Below are 12,483 nucleotides of genomic sequence, written 5' to 3'. Positions count from 1 at the left end.
TTTGAGCTTATTTTTAATCTCATTTGAGCTTATTTCAACTATTCAGTGATTCCTTTCATAATACCTGAGTTAATAAAAGTGGTCTTAAAGAGCTCTTACGGTTTCTGATACAACTACATAGGACTACCTTTTAGGATTAAATATAAGCATCTCTATGTAAATGTATTACAGTGTCCTAGCAGTTATTTCTTTATGAAAGTGATCTAGGTAGAAAGAAATGTCTTCTGGCTAAATGACCCATGGACCAACCAAGCTGTCATCCAGTACACTCTTAAAACTTTATCTTAAAATATGTTTTAAGTAAAAATAAACCCACACACAAAGCCCAACAAATTTTAGTAATAAACCTCCCTAAACAAACATTAAATAAAACATACTTGTTTAGACATATGGTAAAATGTGGACCAAAACTGAGGTATCACAGCCAACCAACAGCAGGAAGGAGAACATCCCTATTCTTTAATTAGAAGAAGGAGGTAAGAGGAAGGCGTGCTGAATGTCTGTAGGTATCGTTTTGATAAAATTACACAGGAGATGGAGCTTAAGGACAAACCTTGCTGTAAGGCTCTTTCTGTCATCTACGTGCTTGCCTATGGATGAAGCATTTTAAACTTTTTGACTACAGCATACATTTTAAAAACGTATTTTACATCTTATCTTTGTACACACGTATCTATATTCTGTACTGAGACAAATTTCAGTAAAGAATACTTACTATGCAAAGTGAATTCTGGTACTTCCTACTTGATAACAGTTTTTAATACTGGATGCAAACCACTTAATCGATTTCACTTCCAATAATTTGAAATACACTGCCTTAAAAGCTTTGCCCTAGGGCACAATCGCCTTTTAATACTAAGAAATTAAGGGAGATGTGTTCCAAGGGGCAAAAGAAATAATGGATTTTTGGCCAGGCGCGGCAGCTCACGCCTATAATCTCAGCACTTTGGGAGGCCAAGGAGGGCAGATCACCTGAGGTCGGGAGTTTGAGACCAGCCTGGCCAATGTGGAGAAATTCTGTCTCTACTAAAAAATACAAAATTTAGCCAGGCATGGTGGCACATGCCTGTAATCCCAGCTACTCAGGAGGCTAAGGCAGGAGGAGGATCGCTTGAACCCTGGAGGTGGAGGTCGCGGTGAGCTGAGATCGTGCCATTGCACTTCAGCCTGGGCAAAAAGAGCAAAACTCCATCTCAAAAAAAAAAAAAAAAAAAAAAAAAAATAGGTTTGGTGAGAGGGTTCCAATATAACAACCCAACTTAAAGCTCATTCCTCTAACCTCTTCCTGTTATTCTTCAGTAGAGAAGAATCATCACAGATTGCCTACTCCCTCAGAAAGGTTAATATGACAAATTCTCCACACATTCAAAAAACATAGCAGACATGAACTTTTAAACAAGCACAGAGGTTCAAAACAGATGGAAAATAAGATTGGTGGAGTTTCAAGGCCTTACTAGAAACCACAAAACATAAAACAGCACAGAGAAAATAGGCTGGAGGAAATAAAAAATAGAAAAGAGAAATACATAGAATAAAATATTCTGATGGTTTAAAAAGAATCGGCTGGGCGCAATGGCTCACGCCTGTAATCCCAGCATTTTGGGAGGCCGAGGCGGGCGGATCACGAGGTCAGGAGATCGAGACCATCCTGGCTAACATGATGAAACCCCACCTCTACTAAAAATACCAAAAAACTAGCCGGGCATGGTGGTGGGCACCTGTAGTCCCAGCTACTCGGGAGGCTGAGGCAGGAGAATGGTGTGAACCCGGGAGGTGGAGCTTGCAGTGAGCTGAGATGACATCTCTGCACTCCAGCTCGGGCGACAGAGTGAGACTCCGTCTCAAAAAATAAAAAGAATTAACTGGGGTCAGGATGGTCTCAGATCCTGTAACAAGAAGGCAATGAAGCAAAAGGCTCTAAAGATTTAAGAAAAAGCATGCCAGAAATTTTACACTTTGCCAAAGTTGTCTTAAAATACAAAGGCTATAGATGTTCTCAAGTTTGTAAAAACTTGAAAGTACAAATCATGAGCCTTTGAGAAAAAAACTGCCCAATAATGAAATTCAACTAAAGAAGAAATGAATCAAATTAAGGACTTAGGAACAAAGAATCAGTAAAAGGAGTGTTAGTAAACACTTCGGAAACTTTAAAAATAATGGGCAGTGATTATAAAGTCAAAATTAAATATTACGAATACTGTCTATATAGAAATAAGTAGAGTGCTGGTTTCATCTTTCACAGCAGTAATCACATACAGTCTCTAAAACATACATGAAGCTAGAAAAAAAAAAGCCTCTTTATTGTTTTCCATAATTGTCCTTAATTTTAGGAGGAATCTTACAAGACTAGATTCTCTCGTGGGAAAAGTGTTTTTAAATTGAGCATTTTTTCAGTTTCACACTTGTTTTCCTTTTGTTAATTTCCTGTATTTATTAAATATAGCGTATGAGCCCACTTTTGTAAAACTATTTGTATATATGTGCCTATGTGACTAAGAGAGATGGTTGGAATGAATGAAGTTCACCAGATAGTACTTCTGTCTGGCTGATGAACTTTTGAGTGATTTTTAAACTTTGTACTTTTATATAATGCTTATTTTCTTTTTACAATAAACATGTTAATTTCTACAAGGAAGAAATGAGTTGCTGGGAGTTGAAAGCTTTTTTATAAGCATACCAACACATTTTACATATTGTTTGCTGGAACTACAAACTCATAACCACTTTTATGAAGGGCAATTTGGCAATATGTAGCAATGTACAGGAACTTTAGAACTTTTGATCCTTTTACCCAGTGATCCCACTTATGGAATTCACCCTAATAGAATAATTACATGTACACACAAATAGCTTTATCCCATCATCATTTTACACATTATATATATATATATGTTTATATGAGAATAACTAGAAACAGCAAAAATGTCCATCTGTACGGAATATAAACAAATACACAGTACATATTTTCAATAATCCCAATGTCAAGGGAAAATACTAATCCCCGTTATTAAACAATATTTCAAAACAATTTGGTCTTAAATGTGTGTGTTCTCCCTGTGTAAGATTGATAATTTTCTACTTAACGGCTCTACAATGAATCTGAACTCATAATCTACTTTGCAGACTTAAAATCCGAGCTTCTACTGTATCAATTTTAAACTACATTCTGTTTTTCCACAGAACAGTTTTGCCAATTATTGAACACTGGCAGTTACTGAAGGAGGGGCAGATGAGATGCTGAAAACTAGTATCTGTAACACTATCATATAAGTAAAACCTAGGCTATTGGTTACTAGGTTGCCAGTTAATAGCTTTTGCCAAGTGGTGTTATACTGCCTTCCTTAAGGAAGAAAGGCTGAAGGGTAGGGGCATTCTGTTATTGGAAGTTGTTTTATTTTTAATGACTATTTCAAATACAATCCTCCCCTTGGTATCTGGTGGGGGATTGGTTCCAGGACCTCCCACAGATATACCAAAATCCAAGGATGCTCAAGTCCCTGATATAAAATAGTGTAGTCTTTGCATATAACCTATGCATATCCTCCTTTATACTTTAAATCATTTCTAGATTACATATAATGCCTCATACAATGGAAATTCTGTGGGAAAAGGTGTTATACTGTATTGTTTAGGAAATAATAACAAACTGTACAAGTTCAGTACAGACACAATTTTTTTAAATATCTGCAATCCGTGGTTGGATGAATCCATAGATGCAAAACCCATGGATATGGAGGGCCTACGATACATACAAAAGTAAAGAGAATAATAAACACCACTGTATACATCATTACCTGTTCTCCAAGATGTGGAAGGACACGAAGTACCGAATGTTAATTTAAATCTTGAATGCTCCAAGTCATTTTAACATAAATGCATAGTTGGGTCAGGTATCTTGTTAACAAATGATTTAAATCCACCACTTAATAGGATTCTGAAGGATGCTGACGCTTTAATAGAAAAAATATTAAATATACCTAACTTTAACTCAGGGCTGTAAATACAGCACAAATACCCTCAATCTCCTGCAATAGGTTTCAAGTGTCTTCCATGTTGCAAAATATGGAAAGGGCCCAAGCAGTCTCCTATTTTAAAGTAGTATGTATCAGAGGAAGCACAGCAAAGATAGCCCATTGTCCTTACATTTTTATCTACTTATTCTGCACATTTCCAAATAGATCTATAGCATCATTTAGCCTAAAATCCCAGGCAACTGGACAGGCTAATTAAGGGGTTAGAGAAAATTACCTCACCTCACTGCTAAAACAGCTGAAACATTATACCACCACCAACTCGAGTCTGAATTCCAATACCCAATAAGAATAAATTCCAAATATTACTGGTAAATAATTATCACCTTGGCAAGTGTGCTTTCCAGGTAGAAGTATAGGATTCAAAATGAATAGAGTCTGGGCTGGGTACGGTGGCTCAACGCCTGCAATCCCAGCACTTTGGGAGGCCAAGACAGGTGACCAGCTGGACCAACGTGGTAAAACCTCGTCTCTCCCAAAAATACAAAAATTAGCCAAGTGTGGTGGCGCATGCCTGTAATCTCAGCTACTCAGGAGGCTGAGGCAGGAGAATCGCTCAAACCCGGAAGGCAGAGGTTGCTGTGAGCCGAGATCCCACTACTGCGCTGCAGCCTGGGCGACAGAGACAGCTTCTGTCTCAAAGAAAACAAAAAAAAAGTTATCTTCCCTCCACTCTAATTGCCAATATTAGTCTCAGTGTTTTAAAACTCTCCAAATACTTTTCAATTCAGACTCCAGCATGTAAATTTGCTTTTTGGAATCTACTGCTTTGCATTTCAGTTTTTATTTTCAAAGATAAATGGAAATGGCTTCTGCTTCTATCAACTTCATAATGGGTGTTGTGAACATTCAACCAAATAAAGGACATGAAATGATATTTGAATCTCTAAAACTAAAATCTGTGAGTTAGAATGCTCTATTCATTGAAATTAAAAGAAATCTCGTTACATAATATTTCCATCATCTATACAACAGATGAATTAACCAAATTTAACTCTTGTCAAAAAGATTTATTAACTTAAAATAGAAGTACTTCAAATACAGACAAAATCAACTTTCCGTTCAAGTTTGAATGTTCAATATACAAGTATGGAAAAGAAAAAAAAATCTGAATCTTCATGTTGTAATTTTATTTTATTTTTTTACCTTTTAAAAAGTTTTTGGCACTACAAGGTTCTGTAAAGAATAGAAGTGACAAATTTAAAACACATGAAATTCTTTCCTAACTCTTAAGAACAATATATAAAGTCTGAAGCAACCAAAGTATGAATACAGCTAATAGAAAATAAAGAATGTAATTTTTTAAATTCTCTCTTTATACAATTCATCAAGGTTAAACAAAACATAAAATTCCCTTAAAAATAGGGTAATAAAATAGATGAAATTTGTATCACTCAATTTGGTGATACTAGTAAAAACTATAGTTCATATTTATATACAAATAATACAGTCTGTAAAAACAGTCTTAGAATTTAAATAAGCTATCTAAACGTGTTAAAATTTTAAATCAGGACCTGATTTGTTTGCTTTCCATTAAATGTCACTTTTTCTGCTGAATGTAACTGACATTGAGGTACGGATACCCTTGAGACAGCAGGATTGGCTGGTTGCTGTGCATCGGTAGACCAGCTGAAAGAAAATGGACTCGCATTACTCCGACACGTTTCCTCTTGGTGGGTGGGGACAACGCTCTCTACACCGACGGGTGGCACATCTGTCTGTTGGATACAACACAGACAGGAAACTGAAAGGCTTGTGCCTGTTTATCTGACAACACCTTAGAATTAATTTTTAGTTAGCTTTCTTTTTTTTCTATTTATATAATAGGAGGAGATAAAGCATGCTGCAAAACATTTGAGAGAGTGGGGAGAAAAAGGAAGAAGGGAAGGAAATATCTGTATGTGAAAAAAAGGAGAGGACACGGAAGACAGAGAGGAGGAATCAAAGGGGAAAAACCCACTAGAGAAGAGTTGCAGACCTCTCCCCTCCTAAAAGGGCTTATGACTAATAATAACTTCCTTCAGTCCCAGTTCTTTGCTCAAGAGAAGAGCTCAACCACAGTCAAGGCTCTGCCACTCTATAATACAGGGATGCCCCAGTAGTATATGGCCAGACTCAGACAATGCCCATAAGAACAAATACCTCTGAGGCAAGTAGGTTAGATAAAATGCTCCAAGTTTCTAGGAATTCTTAGTTTACAATATTCATTACCCAGTGAAAGCCACTATTAGTACTATAATAGCACCAGCAGAACATAATAAATTTTAATGTCATTCAAGTCCTACGTTTACTAAACAAATCTGATTATGTCTTCCTTCCACTAAAAACCTTTCATTAGATCCCCATTGCTCAGTAAACCAAGTCCAAACTCCATAATATGGTCTAAGCCTACCCTCTCTAGCCTTATTTTATCACCATCTTTCCCATATACCTCTGTCCTCTAGCCCTAATATTTTCTCTTCTTTTTCATTATGCCAGGCAAAACTCAGCGACTGCATATATTAATCCCTCAGCTAAGCATCCTCCTCCTCCTCTCTCATCTCTAGGCAAAAAATAATCCTGCATCTCTTTCAAGATCTAGCTCAACTGTCAAAATCTTGTGATGTAATGATCTCTTAAATCCACATCCTGTTTGGACTTGCTAGGGTAATGTTAACTAATTCATCTGAACTCCTTTTCTATTTAACATGTCTGGCTTTCCTAATAAAATGTGCATCAAGTAATGGAGATTTTGTTTTACTCTTGCTTGAGCAACAAGCACTTAGCACTATCTGACACACAGTATGATCTCTCAGTAAATGTTTACTGAATTCATGAATTTTCACTCCCAGATCCTGGCCTTCACTAAGGCTCTCTATCCCAGAAACCCACCCAAGCCTGTTAACTAATTTGTATGCCATGGTACCTTGAGTATAGAAAGGTTTGTTGGGCTGAAATCGGGCATTTCCCTGATGCATGAAGTTCTGATGCAAACCATAAGGCCACGAAGCTGGGACAAGGGGGAAATGGGGACGCGGTGCATGTTCCCAAGGAATTGGAGGAGTCAGTCCTCGAAAGCCTGGCTCTGCATTTCAACAACAAGGGAAAAAGACATTTAAAAACATTAGTTCACTCACTGAAATATCCCTTCATTCCACAAAGATATATTCAGTACCTACTATTGGCTAAGAACAATGCTAAATGCAGAGAATACCAAACAAATTTTTTTAAAGAACAGAGCATAGGTATTTGCTCAAATTAGTCATGAGAGACATACAAGAAGATATACACACACACACACACACACACAACAATATGTAATAATTGCTAGTAGAACAGGCAAAATGTTCTGAAGAGAAGGCTAAACCCAGTCTTTGAAGGTTAGAGACAATCTTCCTAAGATGAATGACTTAATTTGAGTTTTAAAAAACAAGGAAAAATTTAGGCAAAATAGGGAGGGGGTGAAGGGCATTTTAGAGAAAAGGAGTATCATGTACAAAAGCATGAAAGCAGGAATGCACATCGAGTTTGGGGAACTGCAGAACAATCTGCAATATAGAGACAGGAGTGATGGAGGAAGTGGTAAGAGAAAAGGCGGGACAGGTAGGTGGGGATATACATTTCAAAAAACCTTAGTACATCATGCAAAGGAACTTAAGATTTTATCCTAAAGACAATGCAAACTATCCCAGAATCAATTATATCTTGGCCTGGAAGGAGATCCTATTAGAAGCTTGAGGCATTGTGGCGTAATGGTTGAGAACTTGGGCTTTGAGGTCAAACAGGTTTAAGCTCAAATCTCATTTCCTAAAACTACTAAGGTTCCATTTTGAACCTCAGATTGTTATGAGGTTTAAACTGGATAACCAAAAGAAAGTAGCTTGCACAAGAGCTAGCGTATAGGTAAGGTACTCAAAAAATGTAAGTCCTATTCTTTTTATGGCTAACTATCCCCCCAAATCTTTCTATTTCCCTTTCAAATGTATCTTTAAGTACATTTTTTGAAGTGCAGTACCCAGTTTATATTCTGGATCATTTCTGGTGGCTTTTCTCATTCAGAGTCACTATATGCTAGGGAATAAAAGGGAATAACTGCTCTTATTCACTAAACTTTCCTAGCAGGAACTCAAATGAGGAAGTATGGGATAGGAAAGAGTAGGCAGCAAAAAACCTAAAGCCCTTGTGAACTGCATTCTTGTAAGCTGAATCTTCTCAGGAGGTGAGCTAGTTGACTGTGAATTCATAAAGCCAAGCTACAACTAAGGGCTGAAGCTGAAGGGCTCAGGGTGTACAAAAATAAATTAAACCAGTATGTTCAGAATTAGGTCATAACCAAATGAGAAATGATGTTTTAACATAAAAGGGTATTTTCAAAAGATATATTCCAATTCCCTTCACCTGTTTTTCATAACCCAAAATTTCCATAAAATGAGTAATACGATCTCATTAAATATAATTTCAAAAAAGGGGGAAAAAACATATAATAATCTCCTTCTCTGATACAATTATGATTATTGTTTTAATATATTTCCATTCAGTCCTTCCACTTTTAACACAGTGTAACTGTAGCTGTAATATCAATTATGAATTGGGTATCTATACAATGAATAGTAAGTAAAGTTTATTAGATAATTATACTATATAACAGGAATAATGTATCTAATATGGCAGGTTACTAAAGAGAAAACTAAACTACTAATAGAGAGAAAATGACACACAAAAAACAATTTTTTGCTTCTAGAAGTTCAGTCTAATGGGTTATGCAGATGAGTAAACAGACAATTTCAGCAGAGTAAGACAAATGTTATGATATGGATATTAAGAAAATAAGGAGAACTTCCTGAAGAAAGTGATCTAAATTTAAAAATGGAAAATGAGTGAGTTAGCCAAGCTTTGAGGCAGCACAGAAGAAGGTGAGAGTGAGCAGCAGAGGTAACGGAGAGGACATTCCAAGCAGAAGGAACAACTTAAGCAACCAGGAGTAAGACACAGTACAGTATGTTTGTGGGACATTAATTAGTTCATTGTGACTAAAACATTGAGAACAACAAGTGGCAGGGGGATGGAAGACTTGAAATTATAAAAACGGAGCAGATACATCAAAAGGCAAAACACTGGGTCTGTCTTCATGGTTCTATAACTCAGTGACTATCACAATGCATGTCATGGCATATACACAATAAACATGCTGAATGATATAGCAGAAGGATCATGTATGCCATATATCCTTTGATCTTAGAAATCTAATTAAGTTACCATATTCTGGTACTTTTGCTCAACAAAACACCTTACTTGCTTTGTTCCAAAAGAAGCTGGAGATAGCAAAATAATGGATACTGGCAACAATTATCAATGGCAGCTAAGACTATTAAGTAAAAATTAATGATGAACTTCATAATGGATAACGGCTGATAAAACCTAACTCACAGATCAATCTTAAGTCACTAAAATAGTAACAACCAGACAGTAAGTTCCTTCCGAAGTGAGGAAACTGGAAATATATGGGACCCACCAAGCAGCATTCTTACCAAGAGAAAGAGCCTGAATCTAATCCAGTCTCTGAATCTAAATCCCAGTTTATAGGAAATACAGGGACAGAGGTACACGTTAAACGATGCCACAAAGACATAATCAGCCAACTCCAGAATATGGGAAATTCTACAGTGCCTTCAAAAAATAGTTAATATTGGGGGAAAAAAATAGAAGCAGCAACTGTTATAAAGGACAGTTAAGAGATATAAAAATCAAATACACAGTTTGAATTTTGATTCAAATAAATCAATAACAGGAATACTTTTTTAGGCTGGGCACAGTGGCTCACGCCTATAAACCCAGCACTTTGGGAGGCCGAGGCAGGCGGATCATGAGGTCAAGAGATCAAGACCAGCCTGGCCAACATGGTGAATGAAACCCCGTCTCTACTAAAAATATAAAAATTAGGGCCCAGCGTGGCGAGGCAGGCAGATCACTTGAGGTCAGGAGTTCGAGACCAGCTTAACCTACATAGTGAAACCCGTCTCTACTAAAATACAAAAATTAGCTGGGCATGGTGGCAGGCACCTGTAGTCCCAGCTACTTGGGAGGCTGAGGCAGGAGAATCGCTTGAACCCAGGAGGCAGAGGTTGCAGTGAGCTGACATTGTGCCACTGCATTCCAGCCTGGGTGACACAGCAAGACTCCCTCTCAAAAAAAAAAAAAAAAAAAAAAAAGAGCCAGGCACAGTGGCATGCACCTGTAGTCTCAGCTACTCGGGAGGCTGAGGCAGGAGAATCGCTTGAACCCAGAAGGTGGAGGTTGCAGTGAGCTGAGATTGTGCCACTGCACTCCAGCCTGGCGACAGAACAAGACTGTCTCAATAAACTATATACCTTTTTAGAGAAACAGGAAAAAATAAACAAGGACTGGGTATTAGATGATACTAGCTATGGTAATGATCTCATGATTCTTTTTTTTTTTTTTTTTTTTTTTTTTTTTTTTTTGAGACGGAGTCTCACTCTGTCACCCAGGCTGCGGTGCAGTGGCCGGATCTCAGCTCACTGCAAGCTCCGCCTCCTGGGTTTACGCCATTCTCCTGCCTCAGCCTCCCGAGTAGCTGGGACTACAGGCGCCCGCCACCTCGCCCGGCTAGTTTTTTGTATTTTTCAGTAGAGACGGGGTTTCATTGTGTTAGCCAGTATGGTCTCAATCTCCTGACCTCGTGATCTGCCCGTCTTGGCCTCCCAAAGTGCTGGGATTAGAGGCTTGAGCTACTGCGCCTGGCCTGATTTTTTTTAAGTGATACAACTGAAGTTAAAAAGCAAATTTGATCCAATGTCTGAGATTTGATCAGTCAAGTCAAAAAAAATTTGTAATGGTTAGGAGAAGTCAGATAAAAAAATAGTAAATTATTGGTAACTGTCAAAGTTGGTTAATGGGAAGGGGGGTTCATTATATACTTTACTCTCTTTTGTGTATGTTTCAAAATTTCCATAATAGTTCTTAAGATAAAAATAATTATCACTAAAATGTTAGGCATAAGTCAGGCGCAGTGGTGTGTGCCTGTGGTCCCACAGCTACTCAGGAGGCTGAGGCAGGAGAAGCACTTGAGCCCAGGAGTTTAAGGTTGTAGTGTGCTAGATTGGTCTGTGAATAGCCACTGCACTCCAACCTGGACAACACTTTGAGACTATGTCTCTAAATATATATATGTATGAATATATATATATATATATATATATATATGTATGAATATATATATATATGAATATACATATATGTATGAATATATATATATGTTTTTTTTTTTTTTTTTGGAGTCTCACTCTGTCGCCCAGGCTGGAATGCAATGGCATGATCTCAACTCACTGCAACCTCTGTGTCCCTGGGTTCAAGCGATTCTCCCACCTCAGCCTCCTGAGTAGCTGGGATTACTGGCGTATATCACCACACCTGGCTAGTTTTTGTATTTTTAATAGAGACAAGAGTTTTGCCATGTTGGCCAGGCTGGTCTTAAACTCCTGGCCTCAAGTGATCTGCCCACCTCAGCCTCCCAAAGTTCTGGGATTATAGGTGTAAGCCACCGTGCCAGCCTGTGTGTATATGTGTAAGTGTGTATAAGTATTTATATGTATATGCATGTGTGTGTGTGTGTGTGTATATGTATATCTTAAAGCTGGATATAAAACTAGATTTACAGCACGTATCAACTATTTTCTTAAATAGGCAATTAAAAAAAAAATGACTGAATGGTAATACACCAAAATATTCTTTAGTATTTATGTCTAGGAATTGAGACAGATGATTTATTTCTCAAATACTCTATAATGAACATGTATTACTTAGATATCAGAAAAAAAAACTATTTTTTAAATGTATTAATACTGTTTTCTTTTTTAAAGAATTGTTCCTTACTGAGAAGTAATAGTGTCTAGGGTGCACGGCAGCACAGTTTTGAACAAAGAAATGAGTTTAAGTCTTGGACCTACCATTATTATTAATTTTTTTGGTTTCCTTGGTCTTTTTTTTGAGACACTTCTGCTCTGTTGCCCAGGCTGGAGTGCAAATGGCGCAATTTCGGCTCACTGCACCCTCCGCCTCCTGGGATCAAGTGATTCTCCTGCCTCAGCCTCCCACATAGTTGGGATTATAGGCGCCCACCACCACGCCCAGGTAATTTTTGTATTTTTACTAGAGATAGGGTTTCACCATGTTGGCCAGGCTCGTCTCAAACTCCTGACTTCAGGTAATCCACCTGCCTCAGCCTCCCAAAGTGCTGGGATTACAGGCGTGAGCCACCATGCCAGGCCAACCTACCATTATTAACCATAACAGTAAGACAGTTAAGTTACTTAACTCTCCAATTTCATCAACTGTATAATAAATAATACACCAAACAGGGTGGCAGTGAAAATTTTTAAAAATACTAAAATAACAGCTAACATTTACGTGTGTTACACCTCATTTAACATTTACAACATCCCTGTGAGTTAGATGG

The 12,483-nt window shown here is 37.6% G+C and overlaps 1 protein-coding gene across 10 annotated transcripts in view; it reads right to left on the bottom strand.

Moving 5' to 3' along the window:
• Positions 1-5,026: 5,026 nt before the first annotated feature.
• TUT4 (terminal uridylyl transferase 4) overlaps positions 5,027-12,483 on the bottom strand; it is a 215,690-nt gene continuing 208,233 nt past the window's right edge. For 7 of the 10 annotated variants that reach the window (XM_030941948.1, XM_030941947.1, XM_030941950.1 and 4 more), the window contains 2 exons: positions 6,937-7,095; positions 5,027-5,660 (listed from right to left, as the gene is read on the bottom strand). In XM_030941948.1, the coding sequence (XP_030797808.1) occupies positions 5,572-5,660; positions 6,937-7,095 (248 nt within the window). In that variant the 3' untranslated portion in view covers positions 5,027-5,571. Of the gene's footprint in view, positions 5,750-6,936; positions 7,096-12,483 lie in introns of all 10 variants that reach the window. The other 3 variants (XM_010372104.2, XM_010372109.2, XM_030941951.1) reach the window with 1 other exon arrangement.

This window comes from Rhinopithecus roxellana, chromosome 12 (assembly GCF_007565055.1).
Source record: "Rhinopithecus roxellana isolate Shanxi Qingling chromosome 12, ASM756505v1, whole genome shotgun sequence".
Lineage (NCBI taxonomy): Eukaryota > Metazoa > Chordata > Mammalia > Primates > Cercopithecidae > Rhinopithecus > Rhinopithecus roxellana.
Note: the sequence above shows the minus strand (reverse complement) of the source record. Positions and strands in the feature narration are given on the sequence as shown.